Genomic DNA, 18260 nt, shown 5'->3' on the forward strand with positions numbered 1-18260 from the left:
CATATAAGCCCAGAGACCTTAAAATAAATTCAAGCCTAAGAAATCTCACTTTTTTTTTATTCATTCATGGGATGTGGGCATCGCTGGCAAGGCCAGCATTTATTGCCCATCCCTAATTGCCCGTGAGAAGATGGTGGTGAACCACCACCTTGAATCGCTGCAGTCTGTGTGCTGACTTTGTCGCAGCGGTTTGGTACAACCGAGTGGCTTGCTAGGCCATTTCAGAGGGCTTTTCTTGTCTTTTCCCTCGGCAAATTAATCAATGATGTTCTTGAAATGTACAGATCTTGCTAGATCACTTTCAATGGCAAGAGCTGCTAAGCCATTATGTCTTGACTGCCCCATAGTTGTGCAATGGTACTACTTCACATGTTTGAACACACTAAATTAACTTTCTAAGCTGACCACAGATGATGGTATGCCACAAAATATGCAAAGTACAACGATTAGGTTGGGGAAGAGGTTCTGAAGAGAGACTTCATGCAGCTTATTTAGTGTATGAAATTGCGATAGTATTTTTTCAATCAGTGTTTTCTTTAGAAAAGCGTTTGAGGAACTCTAATTTATCCATTACCAGAGATATCAGTGGAATACAAATTGAGAAAATCATTGAGATCAACTTTTTCATTTTCAAGAATGGTCCATAGAAATTCAAATCTTCTGCAGATATGTTTGTGCTTCAAAGATGAGACCACTTATAACAGGATCCATGATGTGAATGAAAATATAGAAGTTGGTCCTTCACAGGTTTGTGAATACTTCCTCCAGTTGGGAAACCAGTGATGAAGAATCACTAAGGGAATGAGGAAATAATTTTTTTTTGGTTTACAGGATGTGGGCGTCGCTGGCAAGGCCAGCAATTATTGCCCATCCCTAATTGCCCTCGAGAAGGTAGTGGTGAGCCACCTTCTTGAACCGCTGCAGTCCACGTGGTGAAGGTACTCCCACAGTGCTGTTAGGGAGGGACTTCCAGGATTTTGACCCAGCGACGATGAAGTATCGGCGATATACTTCTAAGTCAGGATGGTGTGTGACTTGGAGGTGGTGGTGTTCCCATGCGTCTGCTGCCCTTGTCCTTCTAGGTGGAAGGGGTCGCGAGTCTGGGAGGTGCTGCCGAAGAAGTCTTGGCGAGTTGCTGCAGTGCATCTTGTAGATGGTACACACTGCAGCCACGGTACGCCAGTGGTGGAAGGAGTGAATGTTTACGGTGGTGGATGGGGTGCCAATCAAGCGGGCTGCTTTGTCCGGGATGGTGTCGAGCTTCTTGAGTGTTGTTGGAGCTGCACGCATCCAGGCAAGTGGAGAGTATTCCATCACACTCCTTTCTTGTGCCTTGTAGATGGTAGAAAGGCTTTGGGGAGTCAGGAGGTGAGACACTCGCCGCAGAATTCCCAGCCTCTGACCTGCTTTTGTTGCCACAGTATTTATGTGGCTGGTCCAGTTAAGTTTCTGGTCAATGGTGACCCCCAGGATGTTGATAGTGGGGGATTTGGTGATGGTAATGCCATTGATTGTCAAGGGGCAGTGGTTAGACTCTCACTTGTTGGAGATAGTCATTGCCTGGCACTCGTGTGGCGCAAATGTTACCTGCCACTTATCAGCCCAAGCCTGAACATCGTCCAGGTCTTGTTGCATGCGGAGTTGTGAATGGCAGTGAACATCCCCATTTCTGACCTTATGTTGGAGGGAAGGGTCATTGATAAAGCAGCTGAAGATGGTTGGGCCTAGGACACTGCCCTGAGGAAGTCCTGCAGTGATGTCCTGGGGCTGTGATGGTTGAGCTTCAAATCACCACAACCATCTTCCTTTGTGCTAGGTATGATTCCAGCCAGTGGAGAGTTTTCCCCCCGATTCCCATTGACTTCAGTTTTACTAGGGCTCCTTGATGCCACACTCGGTCAAATGCTGCCTTGATGTCAAGGGCAGTCAGTGTCACCTCACCTCTCGAATTCAGCTCCTTTGTCCATGTTTGGACCAAGGCTGTAATGCGGTCAGTAGCCGAGTGGGTCTTGGCGGAACCCAAACTGGGCATCAGTGAGCAGGTTATTGGTAAGTGCCGCTTGATAGCACTGTCAATAACACCTTCCATCACTTTGCTGATGATTGAGAGTAGACTGATGGGGCGGTAATTGGCCGGATTGGATTTGTCCTGCTTTTTGTGGACAGGACATACCTGGGCAGTTTTCCACATTGTCGGATAGATGCCAGCGTTGTAGCTGTAATGGAACAGCTTTGCTAGAGGTGCGGCTAGTTCTGGAGCACAAGTCTTGAGCACGATAGCCGGGATGTTGTCAGGGCCCATAGCCTTTGCTGTATCCAGTGTGCGCAGTCGTTTCTTGATATCATGTGGAGTGAATCAAATTGGCTGAAGACTGGATTCTGTGATGGTGGGGACCTCAGGAGGAGGCCGATATGGATCATCCACTCGGCACTTCTGGCTGAAGATGGTTGCAAACGCTTCAGCCTTGTCTTTTGCACTCACATGCTGGGCTCCACCATCATTGAGGATGGGGATATTCATGGAGCCTCCTCCTCCCATTAGTTGTTTAATGGTCCACCACCATTCACGACTGGATGTGGTAGGACTGCAGAGCTTTGATCTGATCCGTTGATTGTGGGATCGCTTAGCCCTTTCTATAGCATGCTGCTTCTGCTTTTTAGCATGCATGTGTTGCAGCTTTCCCAGGTTGGCACCTCATTTTTAGGTACGCCTGGTGCTGCTCCTGGCATGCTCTTCTACACTCCTTATTGAACCAGATTCGACCAGCTCGGTCAGTAGTGGTGCTACTGAGCCACTCTTGGTGATGGACATTGAAGTCCCCCACCCAGAGTACATTCTGTGCCCTTGCTACTCTCTGTGCTTCTTCCAAGTGGTGTTCAACATGGGGAGTACTGATTCATCAGCTGAGGGAGGGTGGTAGGTGGTAATCAGCAGGAGGTTTCCTTGCCCATGCTTGATCTGAAGCCATGAGACTTCTGGAGTCAATGTTGAGGACTCCCAGGGCCACTCCTTCTCTACTATATAACACTGTGCCACCACCCCTGGTGGGTCTGTCCTGCCGGTGGGACAGGACATACCCAGGGATGGTGATGGAGGAGTTTGAGACATTGGCTGAAAGGTATGATTCTGTGAGTATGACTGTCAGGCTGTTGCTTGACTAGTCTGTGCGACAGCTCTCCCAATTTTGGCACAAGTCCCCAGATGTTGGCGAGGAGGACTTTGCAGGGTTGACTGGGCTGGGGGTGCCGTTGCCGTGTCCATAGCCGGTGCCGAGGTCGATGCCAGGTGGTCCATCCGGTTTCATATTTATTATTTTGTTTCGTAGCGGTTTGTTACAACTGAGTGGCTTACTAGACCATTTCAGAGGGCAGTTAAGAGTCAACCACACTGCTCATTAGGGGAACGTTTTTGATCCAGGAGTTTGTAAGAGCATGAAATGCTTTGCTACATGGAGTGGGTGAAGGAGAAACCATTGCACCTTTTAATAGAAAATTGAATATTTGAAGTGGAGGAGTGAGTGAGGCAATGGATTAGTTTTGAAATGCTCTAGCTAAGAGCCAGCGCACACACACACAATGGGCTGAATGGTCTACTTTGGTGCTGCAAATTTATATGATTCTAGAGCGCCGCGGAGTTTAAGTAGCTTAAATTGCAGAGCTTGGGGCTTGAAAGCTTCCTATTACTAGTCCAGTTAGGACCATCTTCCTTGTTACAGCATTGGTTTCTGGGCTGATGTGGAGACCACAGGGAAGAATCCCAGACTCCCAATGACAGGTCCACCCCTCCAGTTCCCATCCTTTGGCAAGGCTGGCTTAACAACCATCAAAAGCTCCCTGGAGTACTGTGACCTACCTTGCTCTGGTATTAGATTATTAAGTCTGCCACAGAGTATCGATTCACTTCCAATTTCCCATTGCCAGACATATTATTTGGTGCCAACATAAAACCCAGCAGAATAATGATGAGTTGGTTATTAGCTAACTAACCAATGCAATGTTGAGCCTTCATTAATTGGATAGCAGGTACCAGGAGCACCTGACCATAAAATGGGTTGTTGCAGCACCACCATTCTCTTGACCGTAGGACAGAAATATAGAATATCCCATCTAACAATGGTTTTACAATATCCCATATAACAATGGTTCTATAAGTGGGATATATGGAGTTGCAGCAACAACTGCTTGCCCCTGCAACCCAATCAAAGTTGGCACTAAGCCCTGGAGCTTTGAGCTAACACCTTCTAGCAGTTGTCACCCCCCCCCCCCCCATGCTTCAGTCTCCTCATCAGCCATTTGACAAACATATGCCTCTAGTGTAGATGAAAAGTCTAAGCAAAAACACTTATGATGTGCCAGTCACCTTGTTATGTGCCAGCCACCTTGATATTCTAGACAACCAAGTCCAATGGCATCAGGCTTATTCATCACCAACTGCTTAATCCAAATGCTCACGCAAAGGGTGTTGGTAAAAAGATATGCCTGGAGGAGTTGACAGAAATAGGGAGGGGCGAGGCCATGGAAGGATTTGAAGTCAAGGCTGAGAATTTTTAAATGGCGATATTTGGGAACCAGGAGCCAATGTAGGTCAGCAAGCACAGAGGTGATGGCTGAACGAGACTTGGCGTAAGTTAGGATATGAGCAGCAGATGAGTATAAGTTTATGGAGGGTGGAAGATGGGAGGCCGGCCAAGAGAACATTGGAATAATCGAGTCTGGAGCTAATATGGATGCATGGATGAGTATATAATGATGCAAATGGTTGTATATCAGCTGTGGCTCAGTTGGTAGCACCCTTGCCTCTGAGGCAGAAGGTTGTGGGTTCATAGTCCCGCTCCAGGGACTTGAGCACAAAAATTTAGGCTGACACTCCAGTGCAGTACTGAGGGAGTGCTGCATTGTCGGAGGTGCTGTCTTTCTGATGAGACGTTAAACCAAGGCACTGTCTGCTCTCTCAGGTTGACGTAAAAGATCCTATGGCACTATTTCAAAGAAGAGCAGGGGAGTTATCTCTGGTGTCCTGGCCAATATTTATCCCCCAATCAACATCACTAAAACAGATTATCGGGTCATTATTACATTGCTGTTTGTAGGATATTGCTGTGTGCAAATTGGCTGCCGCATTTCCGACATTACAACAGTAATTACACTTCAAAAAGTACTTAATTGGCTGTAAAGCGCTTTGGGGCGTCCGGTGGTCATGAAAGATGCTATATAAATGCAAGTCTTTCTTTGAGTCTCTCTTTTTTTTTAAAAATACCACACATTTTCAAGGGAGTCTGCAAAAGCATCTTAAGAAAAAACTTGCATTTTATATAGTGCAAGTCTTTCTTTCTTTCTTTCTATATCATACTTAATATGCTTTCAGAAAATTTCACCACAGGATTTTATCATTTACCAAACAAACACGATAAAATAATTGTCATTTTATCACATAAGAGTTTAGTTTGTTTGATAGATTAAAAGTAATAACACAGGAATCAGTCATTTTACCTTAATATTAATGATGAAGTCAGGCTTTAGATTCAGATTTTTTATGATGTCTACTTGCTCCGGAATCGTCAAGTATTCCTCAGACAGAGAAGGATATCTACACAAAATGTAGCCTAAAAAGGTTTATTTTATTAGTGCTTCTTAAAACAATTCTGGTTAATAACTTAATGAAATATGCATATTACATACTCAGGGTATGTTAATAAAACTGTTTCTTAAAAGCAGAAAAAGACAGAATTCACAATGAACTGTAAAAAAACATACTGTATGTCTGAATCTGCAGCAGTTTATTGCTTTCTGAGCTGCAATGCAAGTACTTTTTTTTTGCCTCTTCATTAGCTTTTTTTAAGAAAAAAATAAAAGGCAACCATTCCATTTATTTAATAGATTCCTTTTGGGGAGCCAGAACCATTAAAAACACTGGCCCAGAAATTCGGATCCCCACGGGTGAGTACGCGCTGTGTACTCACCCGTAGGGCCAATGGAAGTGCCGGTTTCACACATGCACTGCGCGTGCGCTGGAAGCCGGAACATCCGTTCTCTTGAAGGAAGGGGTTCGAAGGTCAAACGCGTGCACTGGAGAGGCAGCGCGTAGACCTGGAACTTCCGCTTTTTTCACAGGTTTTTCAGTGCGGGTGAGACCCTCGCAGCTGCACGTGGGAAAAAGCAGGCGCAAGGCCTGCTTTTAACAAGGTAAGAGGTGAAGTAAGTAAAATTAAAACATTTTTTCCCACAGGTTTATCATTTTAAAATACTTTAAAGAAAAGTAAGTTTATTTTTAGCTCTGTTTAAAAACTTTAATTAATTTTTTCAAAAATTTAATTTTTTGTTGAAAATAGTTAATTTATGTATAGTTATTTTAAAAATGTGATTTTTTAAAAATTTATTTGAAGTTTTACTTAGGTTTTGGGGCCGATCTCTATTCATAGATTTGACAGGTCTTCCTGCCTGTTCATCCTTTCCGGATAGGTATTACCTCACATTTCTGGTTTCAACCTTGTAAATCATTTTTGCACCCTCTCCAGTGCCTCTATATCCTTTTTATAATATGGCGACCAGAACTGTACACAGTACAATTTGGATTTAGCATTGCTTTTTCCTGTCACTGCTAGATGCATGAATAAATAGTATCATTTTGGGGAAAAACAATTGTTGAAATGGGGCTGATCTGCAATAGGAGATGAGCTGTGACAAGTACTGGATTAGGCATCAAAGAAGGTGTCTCAAATTAGTTTGCATCTCAGCTTCCCTGCTGCATCTTTTTCCTGGACCTGGTCTTTTCTATCAACTATGTCACCATCTACCTCTTCTCCCTCCTCTGGGTGTTCTATCTCCATCTATTTTCTGGAGGACACAACAATCAAACACAATTCAAAAAAATCTGCTTGGTAAATAGCACTGGGCACCCAGACCTATCCAGACACCTGGGGGTCGATTTTAACTTGGGGCAGAATCAGTGCCTGAATCGGGCGGCACACTTGGACGTCATGAAGAAAGCAAGGCCTTGCCAATTTAATGGCCTCATTTAAATTTTAAAAATCTATATGCTGCCCAAAGCTGGCAGGAGACATCCGGTCTGACGGGCGGGAGCAGGAATTGGGGCAGGAGCTGCATTTAAAAAAAATTAGTTTATGGGATGTGGGCGTCGCTGGCAAGGCCGGCATTTATCGCCCATCCCTAATTGCCTTTGAGAAGGTGGTGGTGAGCCGCCTTCTTGAATCGCTGCAGTCCGTGTGGTGAAGGTACTCCCACAGTGCTGTTAGGGAGGGAGGGAGTTCTAGGATTTTGACCCAGCAATGATGAAGAAACGGCGATATACTTCCAAGTCAGGATGGTGTGCGACATGGAGGGGAACTTGGAGGTGGTGGTGTTCCCATGCGCCTGCTGCCCTTGTTCTTCTAGATGGAAGAGGTCACGGGTTTGGGAGGTGCTGCCGAAGAAGCCTTGGCGAGTTGCTGCAGTGCATCTTGTAAATGGTACACACTGCAGCCACAGTACGCCGGTGGTGGAGAGAGTGAATGTTTAAGGTGGTGGATGGGGTGTCAATCAAGTGGGCTGCTTTGTCCTGGATGGCGTTGAGCTTCTTGAGTGTTGTTGGAGCTGCACTCATCCAGGCAAGTGGCAAGTATTCCATCACACTCCTGACTTGTGCCTTGTAGATGGTGGAAAGGCTTTGAGGAGTCAGGAGGTGAGACACTCGTCGTAGAATACCTAGCCTCTCACCTGCTCTTGTTGCTACAGTGTTTATGTGGCTGGTCTAGTTAAGTTTCGGGTCAATGATGACCCCCAGGATGTTGATAGGGGGGATTCAGCAATGGAAATGCCATTGTATGTCATGGGGCAGTGGTTAGAGTCATAGAGTCATAGAGTAATACAGCACGGATAGAGGCCCTTCGGCCCATCGTGTCCGCGCCGGCCATCAAGCCCTGTCTAATCTAATCCCATATTCCAGCATTTGGCCCGTAGCCTTGTATGCTATGGCATTTCAAGTGCACATCCAAATGCTTCTTAAATGTTGTGAGGGTTTCTGCCTCCACAACCCTTTCAGGCAGTGAGTTCCAGACTCCAACCACCCTCTGGGTGAAAAAGTTCTTTCTCAAATCCCCTCTAAACCTCCCGCCCTTTACCTTGAATCTATGCCCCCTAGTTATCGACCCCTCTACTAAGGGAAAAAGCTCCTCAGCATCCATCCTATCTATGCCCCTCATAATTTTGTACACCTCAATCATGTCCCCCCTCAGCCTCCTCAGCTCCAAGGAAAACAAACCCAACCTGCCCAGTCTCTCTTCATAGCTGAAGCGCTCCAGCCCTGGTAACATCCTGGTGAACCTCCTCTGCACCCTCTCTAACGCGATCACATCCTTCCTGTAGTGTGGCGACCAGAACTGCACACAATATTCCAGCTGTGGCCTAACCAGTGTTTTATACAGCTCCATCATAACCTCCTTGCTCTTATATTCAATGCCTCGGCTAATGAAGGCAAGTATCCCATATGCCTTTTTTACCACCTTATCCACCTGTTCCGCCGCCTTCAGGGATCTGTGTACTTGCACACCCAGATCCCTCTGACCCTCCGTCTTGCTTGTTGGAGATAGTCATTGCCGGGCACTTGTGTGGCACGAATGTTACCTGCCACTTATCAGCCCAAGTCAGAATGTTGTCCAGGTCTTGTTGCATGCAGGCATGGACTGCTTCATTATCTGAGGAGTTGTGAATGGCACTGAACACTGTGCAGTCATCAACGAACATCCCCATTTCTGACCTTATGTTGGAGGGAAAGTCATTGAAGCAGCTGAAGATGGTTGGACCTAGGACACTGCCCTGAGGAACTCCTGCAGTGATGTCCTGGGGCTGTGATGATTGACCTTCAACCACCACAACAATCTTCCTTTGTGCTAGGTATGACTCCAGCCAGTGGAGAGACCCCCCCCCCCACCCCCCAATTCCCATTGACTTCAGTTTTACTAGGGCTCCTTGATGCCACACTCGGTCAAATGCTGCCTTGATGTCAAGGGCAGTCACTCTCACCTCAACTCTGGAATTCAGCTCCTTTGTCCATGTTTGGACCAAGGCTGGAATGAGGTCGGGAGCAGAGTGGTCTTGGCGGAACCTAAACTGGGCATCAGTGAGCAGGTTATTGGTCAGTAAGTGCCACTTGATAGTGCTGTCGATGACATCTTCCATCACTTTGCTGATGATTAAGTGTAGACTGATTGGGCGGTAATTGGCCAGATCAGATTTCTCCTGTTTTTTGTGGACAGGATATACCTGCACAGTTTTCCACATTGTCGGATAGATGCCGGTATTATAGCTATACTGGAACAGCTTTTTAAAAATGTATTCGTTCACGGGATGCGGGCGTCGCTGGCAAGGCCGGCATTTATTGTCCATAATTGCCCTCGAGAAGGTGGTGGTGAGCCACCTTCTTGAACTGCTGCAGTTCTTTTGGTGAAGGTTCTCCCACAGTGCTGACTTTGTTGTAGCGGTTAGGTACAACTGAGTGGCTTGCTAGGCCATTTCACATTGCTGTGGGTCTGGAGTCACATATGGGCCAGACCGCGTGAGACCGGCAGATTTCCTTCCCTAAAGGACATTAGTGAACCAGTTGGCTTTTTACGACAATCTGGTAGTTTCATGTTCACAATTAGCGACACTAGCTTTATAATTCCAGATTTATTTAATTAACTGAATTTAAATTCCCCAGCTGCCGTGATGGCATTTGAACTCATGTCTCACGGATTATTAGTCCAGGCCTCTGGAGTACTAGTCCAGTAACATAAACACTAGGCTAGCATTCCCGTAGTAATGTTGCCGGAAATCCAAGGAACGGTCCCCCATATAAGGCAAGTGCTGAAGTAAGGGGTTGCAGAGCCGATGCCAATCTGGGGAGGGAGACACATGGCTGGGGCTAGGGAGACCCAAGGGTAGCATTCTGAGCCCACAGGAATTCCACATGAAAGTTTTTTTTTTTTTTTTTTAATGTACCTTGGCCTCTTCTGGTCACTCTATCACCATGGTAAAGCTATCACGGTGGGCCTCCCAAATCCATGAGTCAAAACAGGGTTGCGGCGTTGATGATGTCATCGGGCCCGACTTTTAGATTTAAATTAGACCCCCACCTGCCTACAGCAGGAGCACTGAAAAACTTTAACGCCGGTGAAGGTAATTCTCCTGCAGGACAACCCTCTCCATGGGGAAGGAATATTATAACTTCAGATGTAAACAGGAAAAGAAATTGATGCAGACAATGCAAATTTATGGCCAAAACTTTTTCAGCTCAAAACGAACACAAGAACATAAGAAAATAAGAACATAAAAATTAGGAGTAGGCCATATGGCCCTTTGAGCCTGCTCCGCCATTCAATAAGACCATGGCTGATCTTCAACCTCAACTCCACTTTCCCGCCCGATTCCCATATCCCTCGATTTCCCCTAGAGTCCAAAAATCTAGCTATCTCAGCCTTGAATATACTCAATGACTCAGCATGCACAGCCCTCTGGGGTAGAGAATTCCTAAGATTCACAACCCTCTGAGTGAAGAAATTCCTCCTCATCACAGTCTGAAATGGCCAACCCCTTATCCTGAGACTATGCCCCCTAGTTCTAGACTCTCCGGCCAGGGGAAACAATCTCTCAGCATCTACCCTGTCAATCCCCCTCAGTATCTTATATGTTTCAATGAGATCACCTCTCATTCTTCTAAACTCCAGAGAGTATAGGCCCAATCTACTCAATCTCTCCTCATAGGACAACCCTCTCATCCTCGGGATCAATCTAGTGAACCTTTGTTGCACCGCCTCCAAGGCAAGCATGTCCTTCCTCAGATAAGGAGACCAAAACGGTGCACAGTACTCCAGGTGTGGTCCCACCAAGGCCCTGTACAATTGTAGTAAGACTTCTTTACTCTTGTACTCCAACCCCCTTACAATAAAGGCCAACATGCCATTTGCCTTCCTAATTGCTTGCTGTACCTGCATGCTAACTTTCTGTGTTTCCTGTACGAGGACACCCAAATCTCTCTGAACACCAACATTTACTAGTTTCTCACCATTTAAAAAATATTGTTTTTCTATTCTTGCTACCAAATTGAATAACCTCACATCATACTCCATCTGCCACCTTATTGCCCACTCACCTTAACCTGTCTATAACCCTTTGCAGGCTCTTTGTGTTCTCCTCACAGCTTACTTTCCCACCTAGCTTTGTATCGTCAGCAAACTTGGATACATTACACTCTGTCGCTTCATCCAAGTCATTAATATAGATTGTAAATAGTTGAGGCCCCAGCACTGATCCTTGCAGTACCCCACTAGTTACAGCCTGCCAACTGGGAAATGACCCATTTAACCTTACTCAAATCAAACTACTGCCTTTTTACATCTTAAGAAACCACTTCTGCCTTGATCAGCTGAGTCTGACAAGAATACCTGCTTTATACAGTTGGCCATTAGAAGGGCAGATGCAAAGGTGGGTACAATGGAATTTAGGAGAGATGACATCATCATGTCCTAAATCGGTCATGTGCAAGACTGCGTCAGTAGGAGGGCGGGCGCTTCTTCAGCCCGCCCCCACAGCACAAATGAGGCATATACCCAGCAGATCTGGACACCATCTCAAATTCCAGCACCAAATTGGCACCCTCCTCCCACCCCTGGAATTTCAGAGCCCCCTGTCTTCATCCACAAATCCCTTCAATGGCCTCACCTACCCTACTTCTGCAATTTTCATCATCCTTACAGTCTTTCCTGTATCCACCGGTCTTCTGACTCCGGCTTCTTCTTCATCCCTATCCATTCAGTGGCAGGCTTTAAGTTCTTCAGCCTTATTTTTTGGAACTCACTCCCTAGATTACTCCAGCTCTCTGACTCTTTTCCTACCTTTAAAAGCCTTCTCAAAACATATTTCTTCGATAAAGCATTCAGTTACCTCTCCTAATCCTCCTACAAAGGCTTGTTGTCGATTCCTTTTCTCCTCTGTGAAGACCCTTAGTATGTTTTCTACATTAAAAATGCCATCCGAATGCAATTTCTTGTGTTGTACTCACCATGATGAGCAACCTCTGGAGAGCGGAGTTTGTCCAACATCAAATTCATTACTAGCTCCTCATAAATACTCTCACCTCTAAGTAGGCATTCCTGAAACTAAAGGAAAATTTGTAAGATTGTACCGGTTTCTGATAAAGTTGCGCAGACCTTACACAGCGTAATATTATGATGAATTTGATTTCAATACATTCAGTATTATTGTTTTTCTAGGGTGCAGGTTTGTAAAAGGGTTTGTTCACAGATTCCAACATTTAATGGAGTTACAAGGCACAAAACTTCTAGCAAGATTAGCAAATATGGGAATGTCAAGCTGATGTTGCACACACATCTCTGAACTCAATTTTCAAGTGTAAAAGAAACAAAGGCTGTGCAATTTAGATTTTTTGCTTTTAATGAGACCGAAATCTTCTTTGTCTACTGCTGCGAGTACTGTATTTATACTGCAAATGTCAGTCTTTGATTACTACTTAGGTCTGGAGCAAGGACAGCAGTGAACTGACACAGTTAGCACACTGATGGAGCTCTGAAGGCAGAGTTCAGCAATGTCACACACCATGGCACTATTTACTGAAAGTAAGAACCTCTTTCGAAAATCCCCAGCAATTTTTAATTACCCACTATCATAGTAACAGTGTCTTCGGTTAGATACACAACAATAAACACAAGTTTTTCAATTTTACCTTTCATTTTAAAACTATGCAGAGGTTCAATGAGTCAGTTTCACATGTCCATTATAGCTCAGCTTCATGTGAAGTATATATTTGAAGTAATAGAGTTTTTTGAAAAAAATTAATGTTTCTTTTTTCTTTGAATGATTTTTCTTTCCTCCCAGCAAAATGTGTGGCTTATTACAGTACTAGACAGGAACTATATTTCTTTACCTTTTCCCCAGTCTCTGTGTTTGCATCAATGTGCTGTTCTATAAGTTGCTGAGCTGTAATCAAAATATCAAGTATATATGTGACAACAAATATTTTGATAGAATAAACATATTATTGTAAAACCATATCCAATCCATATCCACTTACGTTCAACTAATACTGACTTCCATGCCTCTGTTAAGCTTTTAGCTAGAGTTCTTTTCCCAACACACTGCAACAAAATGCAAAAATGGTCATTTACAGTTTCAGACTTTATTGATTTCTGAATATTAAAGCTATTTTACACTACAGCAGTTACCAGATCAAACAAAATTCTTTGATCATATGTAACTTGGATGACATTGGAATATAGTGATTTCAGGTACAAACATCACTTGATTACATACATATCTACAACATTTGGTTGTAATACCCTTTCCTAATACAAATAACCATACTAAAATTATTGCCATAGACATAGAAACATAGAAAAATAGAAGCAGGAGTAGGCCATTCGGCCCCTCGAGCCTGCTCCACCATTCAATATGATCATGGCTGATCCTCTATCTCAATACCATATTCCCCCTCTCTCCCCATACCCCTTGATGCCTTTTGTGTCTAGAAATCTATCTATCTCCTTCTTAAATATATTCAGTGACTTGGCTTCCACAGCCTTCTGTGTTAGAGAATTCCACAGTTTCACCGCCCTCTGAGTGAAGAAATTTCTCCTCATCTCTGTCCTAAATGTCCTACCCTGTATCCTGAGACTGTGACCCCTCGTTCTAGACCCCCCGCCAGAGGAAACATCCTCCCTGCATCCAGTTTGTCCAGCCCCATCAGAATTTTATACGTTTCAATGAGATCCCTTCTCATTCTTCTAAACTCTAGTGAATATAAGCCTAGTCGACCCAATCTCTTCTCATACGACAGTCCTGCCATCCCAGGAATCAATCTGGTGAACCTTCGCTGCACTCCCTCTATGGCAAGTATATACTTTCTTAGGTAAGGAGACCAAAGCTGCACACAGTACTCCAGGTGTGGGCTCACCAAGGTCCTGTATAACTGTAGTAAGACATCCTTCTCCTGTACGCAAATCCTCTTGCAATGAAGGCCAACATACCATTTGCCTTCCTAACAGCTTGCTGCACCTGCATGTTTGCTTTCAGTGACAGGTGTACAATGACACCCAGGTCCCTTTGTACATCAGCATTTCCCAATCTATCACCATTTAAATAATATCCTTTCTGTTTTTTCTACCGAAGTGGATAACTTCACATTTATCCATGTTATACTGCACTGCCATGTATTTGCCCACTCACTCAACTTGTCAAAATCGCCTTGAAGCCTCTTTGCATCCTCCTCACAACTCACAATCCCACCTAGTTTTGTGTCGTCAGCAAACTTGGAAATATTACATTTGGTTCCCTCATCTAAATCATTGATATATATTGTGAATAGCTGGAGCCCAAGCACTGATCCCTGCTGTACCCTACTAGTCACCACCTGCCACCCCGAAAAAGACCCATTTATTCCTGCTCTCGGTTTCCTGTCTGTTAACCAATTTTCAATCCATGCCAGTATATTACCCCCAATCCCATGTGCTTTAATTTTGCACACTAACCTCTTATGTGGGACTTTATCAAAGGCCTTCTAAAAATCCAAATACACCACATCCACTGGTTCTCCCTTATCTATTCTACCAGTTACATCCTCAAAAAACTCCAGTAGGTTTATCAAACATGATTTCCCTTTCATAAATCCATGTTGACTTTGTCTAATCCCATTGATATTTTCTAAATGTCCTGTTATCACATCCTTTAAATAATAGACTCTAGCATTTTCCCTACTACCGATGTTAGGCTAACTGGTCTGTAGTTCCCGGTTTTCTCTCTCCCTCCTTTTTTAAATAGTGGGGTTACATTTGCCACCCTCCAATCTGCAGGAACTGTTCCATAATCTATAGAATTTTGGAAGATGACAACTAGTGCATCCACTATTTCCATGGCTACCTCTTTTAGTACTCTGGGATGCAGATTATCAGGCCCCGGTGATTTATCGGCTTTTAGTCCGATTAATTAAACATACAGTTTAAAATGTTGCTCAATATTATTTTAGTAGAATTATAATTGCTTACTGGTTTCCCCACAATTAAGAAACATGTGGGTTTTGACAGCAAAAACTCTCTCGTGGATTCATCTTCGTCAAATGTATCTGTAAAGACCAGCTGCTCCTTCTTATGTTTTGCTGCTTCCATGTCATCAACAACCTATTGTTAAAAACAGAAATCCTGTTGGATCAATGGGTTTTGTATAAAAGATTACAAATTAAATAATTTGATGCATTTTAACATTTTTTAAAAATGAGTTTATAATATGCCTTCATACTTCCATTTAAAAACAAAACATTTTTGTTTTCAAAATCTGAACTATGAGTGAGCTTGTGCCTTATAAAGAGATATGTCCAAACATACTTCCTCCTGGTTTAGAATCCTATGAATTTAATAAGAGTGTGCTCCAGCTTGTGCACAAGTTCCAGGACCAAGCTGCAAGGTGGGTTTATGACAAAAAAGGCATAGTGGCTACAAGGAGGGGGAGCTTCAACCGACATAAAGCTGTCACTGAGTACCCTGGTGGAAGAGTCACGGAAGGCATACCCCTTTGCTAAAGTCCCTCACATGAGTACCTAGATTAAGCAGTTAGTGGTGAGTAATTAGACTTGGACGTTTAGAACATCAAGATAGCTAGCACAATGCAAGTTGTTTTGTATACGTCCTTCCACCATACTGAAAATAGAATGCCCATCAAATAGCCAATGATGAAATCTTAAAAATTGGGTCACAGTTTCTTGATGGCATTATCTGGGGGCTGGGTGTGAGTACACACACTCAAATACCCAGAGCTTTGTGCCTACCACGATCGAGCTGCAAAGAGGTAAGCAGCAGCTGCTGAAGTTCTGCACCTCCAACTGGTGGAACCTCCATTCGATAGGTTGTGTGTCCATGCTGTGGTCAGTGAGTTGGTAACAGCCCACTCACTCATCTTATTTTGAGTTGTACTGCTCACCTGCCTTTTTTTTCTGATTATGCCTCCGTGAAGCACCTTGGGATATTTTCCAACAATAAATGTGCTATATAAATGGACGTTTTTGCTGTTGTCTTACACCCAGCTGATCCAAACGAAAAATTGTTTTAAAATATTGTTATGACTGCGCCACTGCACCCTTAGGGCAGCCAGTTCCTCGTCACTCCTCACTATAGGAATCCAGCATTAATTTTAACCTGGAGGAACGCTTGGGTTTGGGTGCGGAATTAAAACTGGCAAAAATGCAAGCGCATTGGGAAGCTGGCTCCAACCCGCCGACTTATAATCATAAAGAATGATGCAGCACAGAAGGAGGCAATTCAGTGCTTTTAACGTAGTAAAATGTCCCAAGGCACTGCACAGCAGTATTAGAAGACAAAAACTTTGACACCAGGCCACATAAGGAGAAATTATGGCAGGTGACCAAAAGCTTGGTCAAAGAGGTAGGTTTTAAGGAGCATCTTAAAAGGAGGAAAGAGAGGTAGAGAGGTTTAGGCAGGGAATTCCAGAGCTTAGGGCCTAGGCAACAGAAGGCATGGCCACCAAAGGTTGAGCGATTATAATCAGGGATGCTCAGGAGGGCAGAATTAGAGGAAACATAGAAGATAGGAGCAGGAGTAGGCCATTCGGCCCCTCGAGCCCGCTCCACCATTCAATGAGATCATGGCTGATCATCCAAATTCAGTACCCTGTCCCTGCCTTCTCCCCATATCCCTTGATCCCTTTAGCCTTAAGAAGTATATCTAACTCCTTCTTGAATATATGTAGCCTGGTGAAATGGAGCAGCACAGGACACAGAACTTTCTTTTTTCTGGGTTTTTTTTATTCTGAATTGATAACTTGGGTTCTAGGCTTAGGATGTAGTTGTAAATACATAAAACCACATTTAATTGTATAAAATACGGAAAAGACAGAAATACGGCAAATACAAGAAAACACAGTCGATAAAATACAGCAGTGGCTTGCTGTAGAACAGAACACGAGGCAAACCACAGGTGCAGTTAGTTAGTTAGCTAACAATCATTATACAAAACAAAACCAATAGTACAATACATTCTTATGTCCCGTTATCACTTGTTACATCTTACAAGAAAACACAGAATATTAAACTCATTCGCAACGTAGCCCCCAAGGACTCAACAACAATTTTAGCAAGTGTTAACACCAGCACATGGTGGGACAATCTGCAAGCATCCCCGTGGTATCGAGTGATTTGGGAAACAATATCACTTTAAAACTATGTCTGGGTTGCACTTAATACTGTTTTAGTTGTACTTTACACAGAATAAGTTCATTTCAAAAGTCATATTCACCCCAGCTCTCTCAGAGCAATCTCTCACGCTGGATGTAGAAAATGGAAGCTGTGAAGAAAGGGGAGGTTCCTTTGGCATCACATGGTCCTACCCATAACCCTTTTCTCCTTGTTCAAATTACTAAAGGGGAAAATGAACCATGCCATCTAGTGGACTTAAATATTCACTGCATTTTCCCCACTTGGCTACATACATTTAATGAATTGGCCTCCACTGCCTTCTGTGGTAGACAATTCCACAGGTTCACCACTCTCTGGGTGAAGAAATTCCTCCTCATCTCTGTCCTAAATGGCTTACCCCTTATCCTTAGACTGTGACCCCTGGTTCTGGACTCCCCGACCATCAGGAACATCCTTCCTGCATCCAGTCTGTCCATTTTATAAGTTTCAATGAGATCCCCTCTCATTCTTCTAAACTCCAGCGAGTATAAGGCCAATCGACCCAATCTCTCCTCATACGTCATTCCTGCCATTTGCGCAGATATCTCGGGGTGTTGTGGGGATGAAGGAGATTACAGAGATAGGGAGGGGCGAGGCCATGGAGGGATTTGAAAACAAGGATGAGAATTTTGAAATCGAGGTGCTGCTTAACCAGGAGCAAATGTAGGTCAGTGAGCACAGGAGTGATGGGTGAACGGGACTTGGTGCGAGTTAGGACATGGGCAGCCGAGTTTTGGGTGACCTCAAGTTTACATAGGGTAGAATGTGGGAGGCCAGCCAGGAGCGTGTTGGAATAGTCAAGTCTAGAGCTAATAAAGGCATGGATGAGGGTCTCAGCAGTGGATGAGCTGAGGCAAGGGCGGAGACGGGTGAAGTTGCGGGGGTGGAAATAGGCGGTCTTTGTTATGCTGCTGATGTGTGTTCGGAAGCTCATTTCAGGGTCAAATATGACACCAAGGTTGCGAACAGTGTGGTTCAGCCTCAGACAGATGATAGGGAGAGTCATAGAGTCATACAGCACAGGAGGCCACCA

The 18260-nt window shown here is 44.2% G+C and overlaps 1 protein-coding gene across 3 annotated transcripts in view; it reads right to left on the minus strand.

Moving 5' to 3' along the window:
- ak9 (adenylate kinase 9) overlaps positions 1 to 18260 on the minus strand; it is a 366094-nt gene that overhangs the window by 342641 nt on the left and 5193 nt on the right. For all 3 annotated transcript variants that reach the window (XM_085997790.1, XM_085997792.1, XM_085997791.1), the window contains exons 2-6: positions 15030 to 15161; positions 13064 to 13127; positions 12917 to 12969; positions 12035 to 12131; positions 5491 to 5603 (exon numbers count right to left, since the gene is read on the minus strand). In XM_085997790.1, the coding sequence (XP_085853916.1) occupies positions 5491 to 5603; positions 12035 to 12131; positions 12917 to 12969; positions 13064 to 13127; positions 15030 to 15161 (459 nt within the window). The remainder of the gene's footprint in view (positions 1 to 5490; positions 5604 to 12034; positions 12132 to 12916; positions 12970 to 13063; positions 13128 to 15029; positions 15162 to 18260) is intronic.

This window comes from Somniosus microcephalus, chromosome 9, assembly GCF_052327205.1.
Source record: "Somniosus microcephalus isolate GS21.2 chromosome 9, FLI_Smic_1.0, whole genome shotgun sequence".
NCBI lineage: Eukaryota > Metazoa > Chordata > Chondrichthyes > Squaliformes > Somniosidae > Somniosus > Somniosus microcephalus.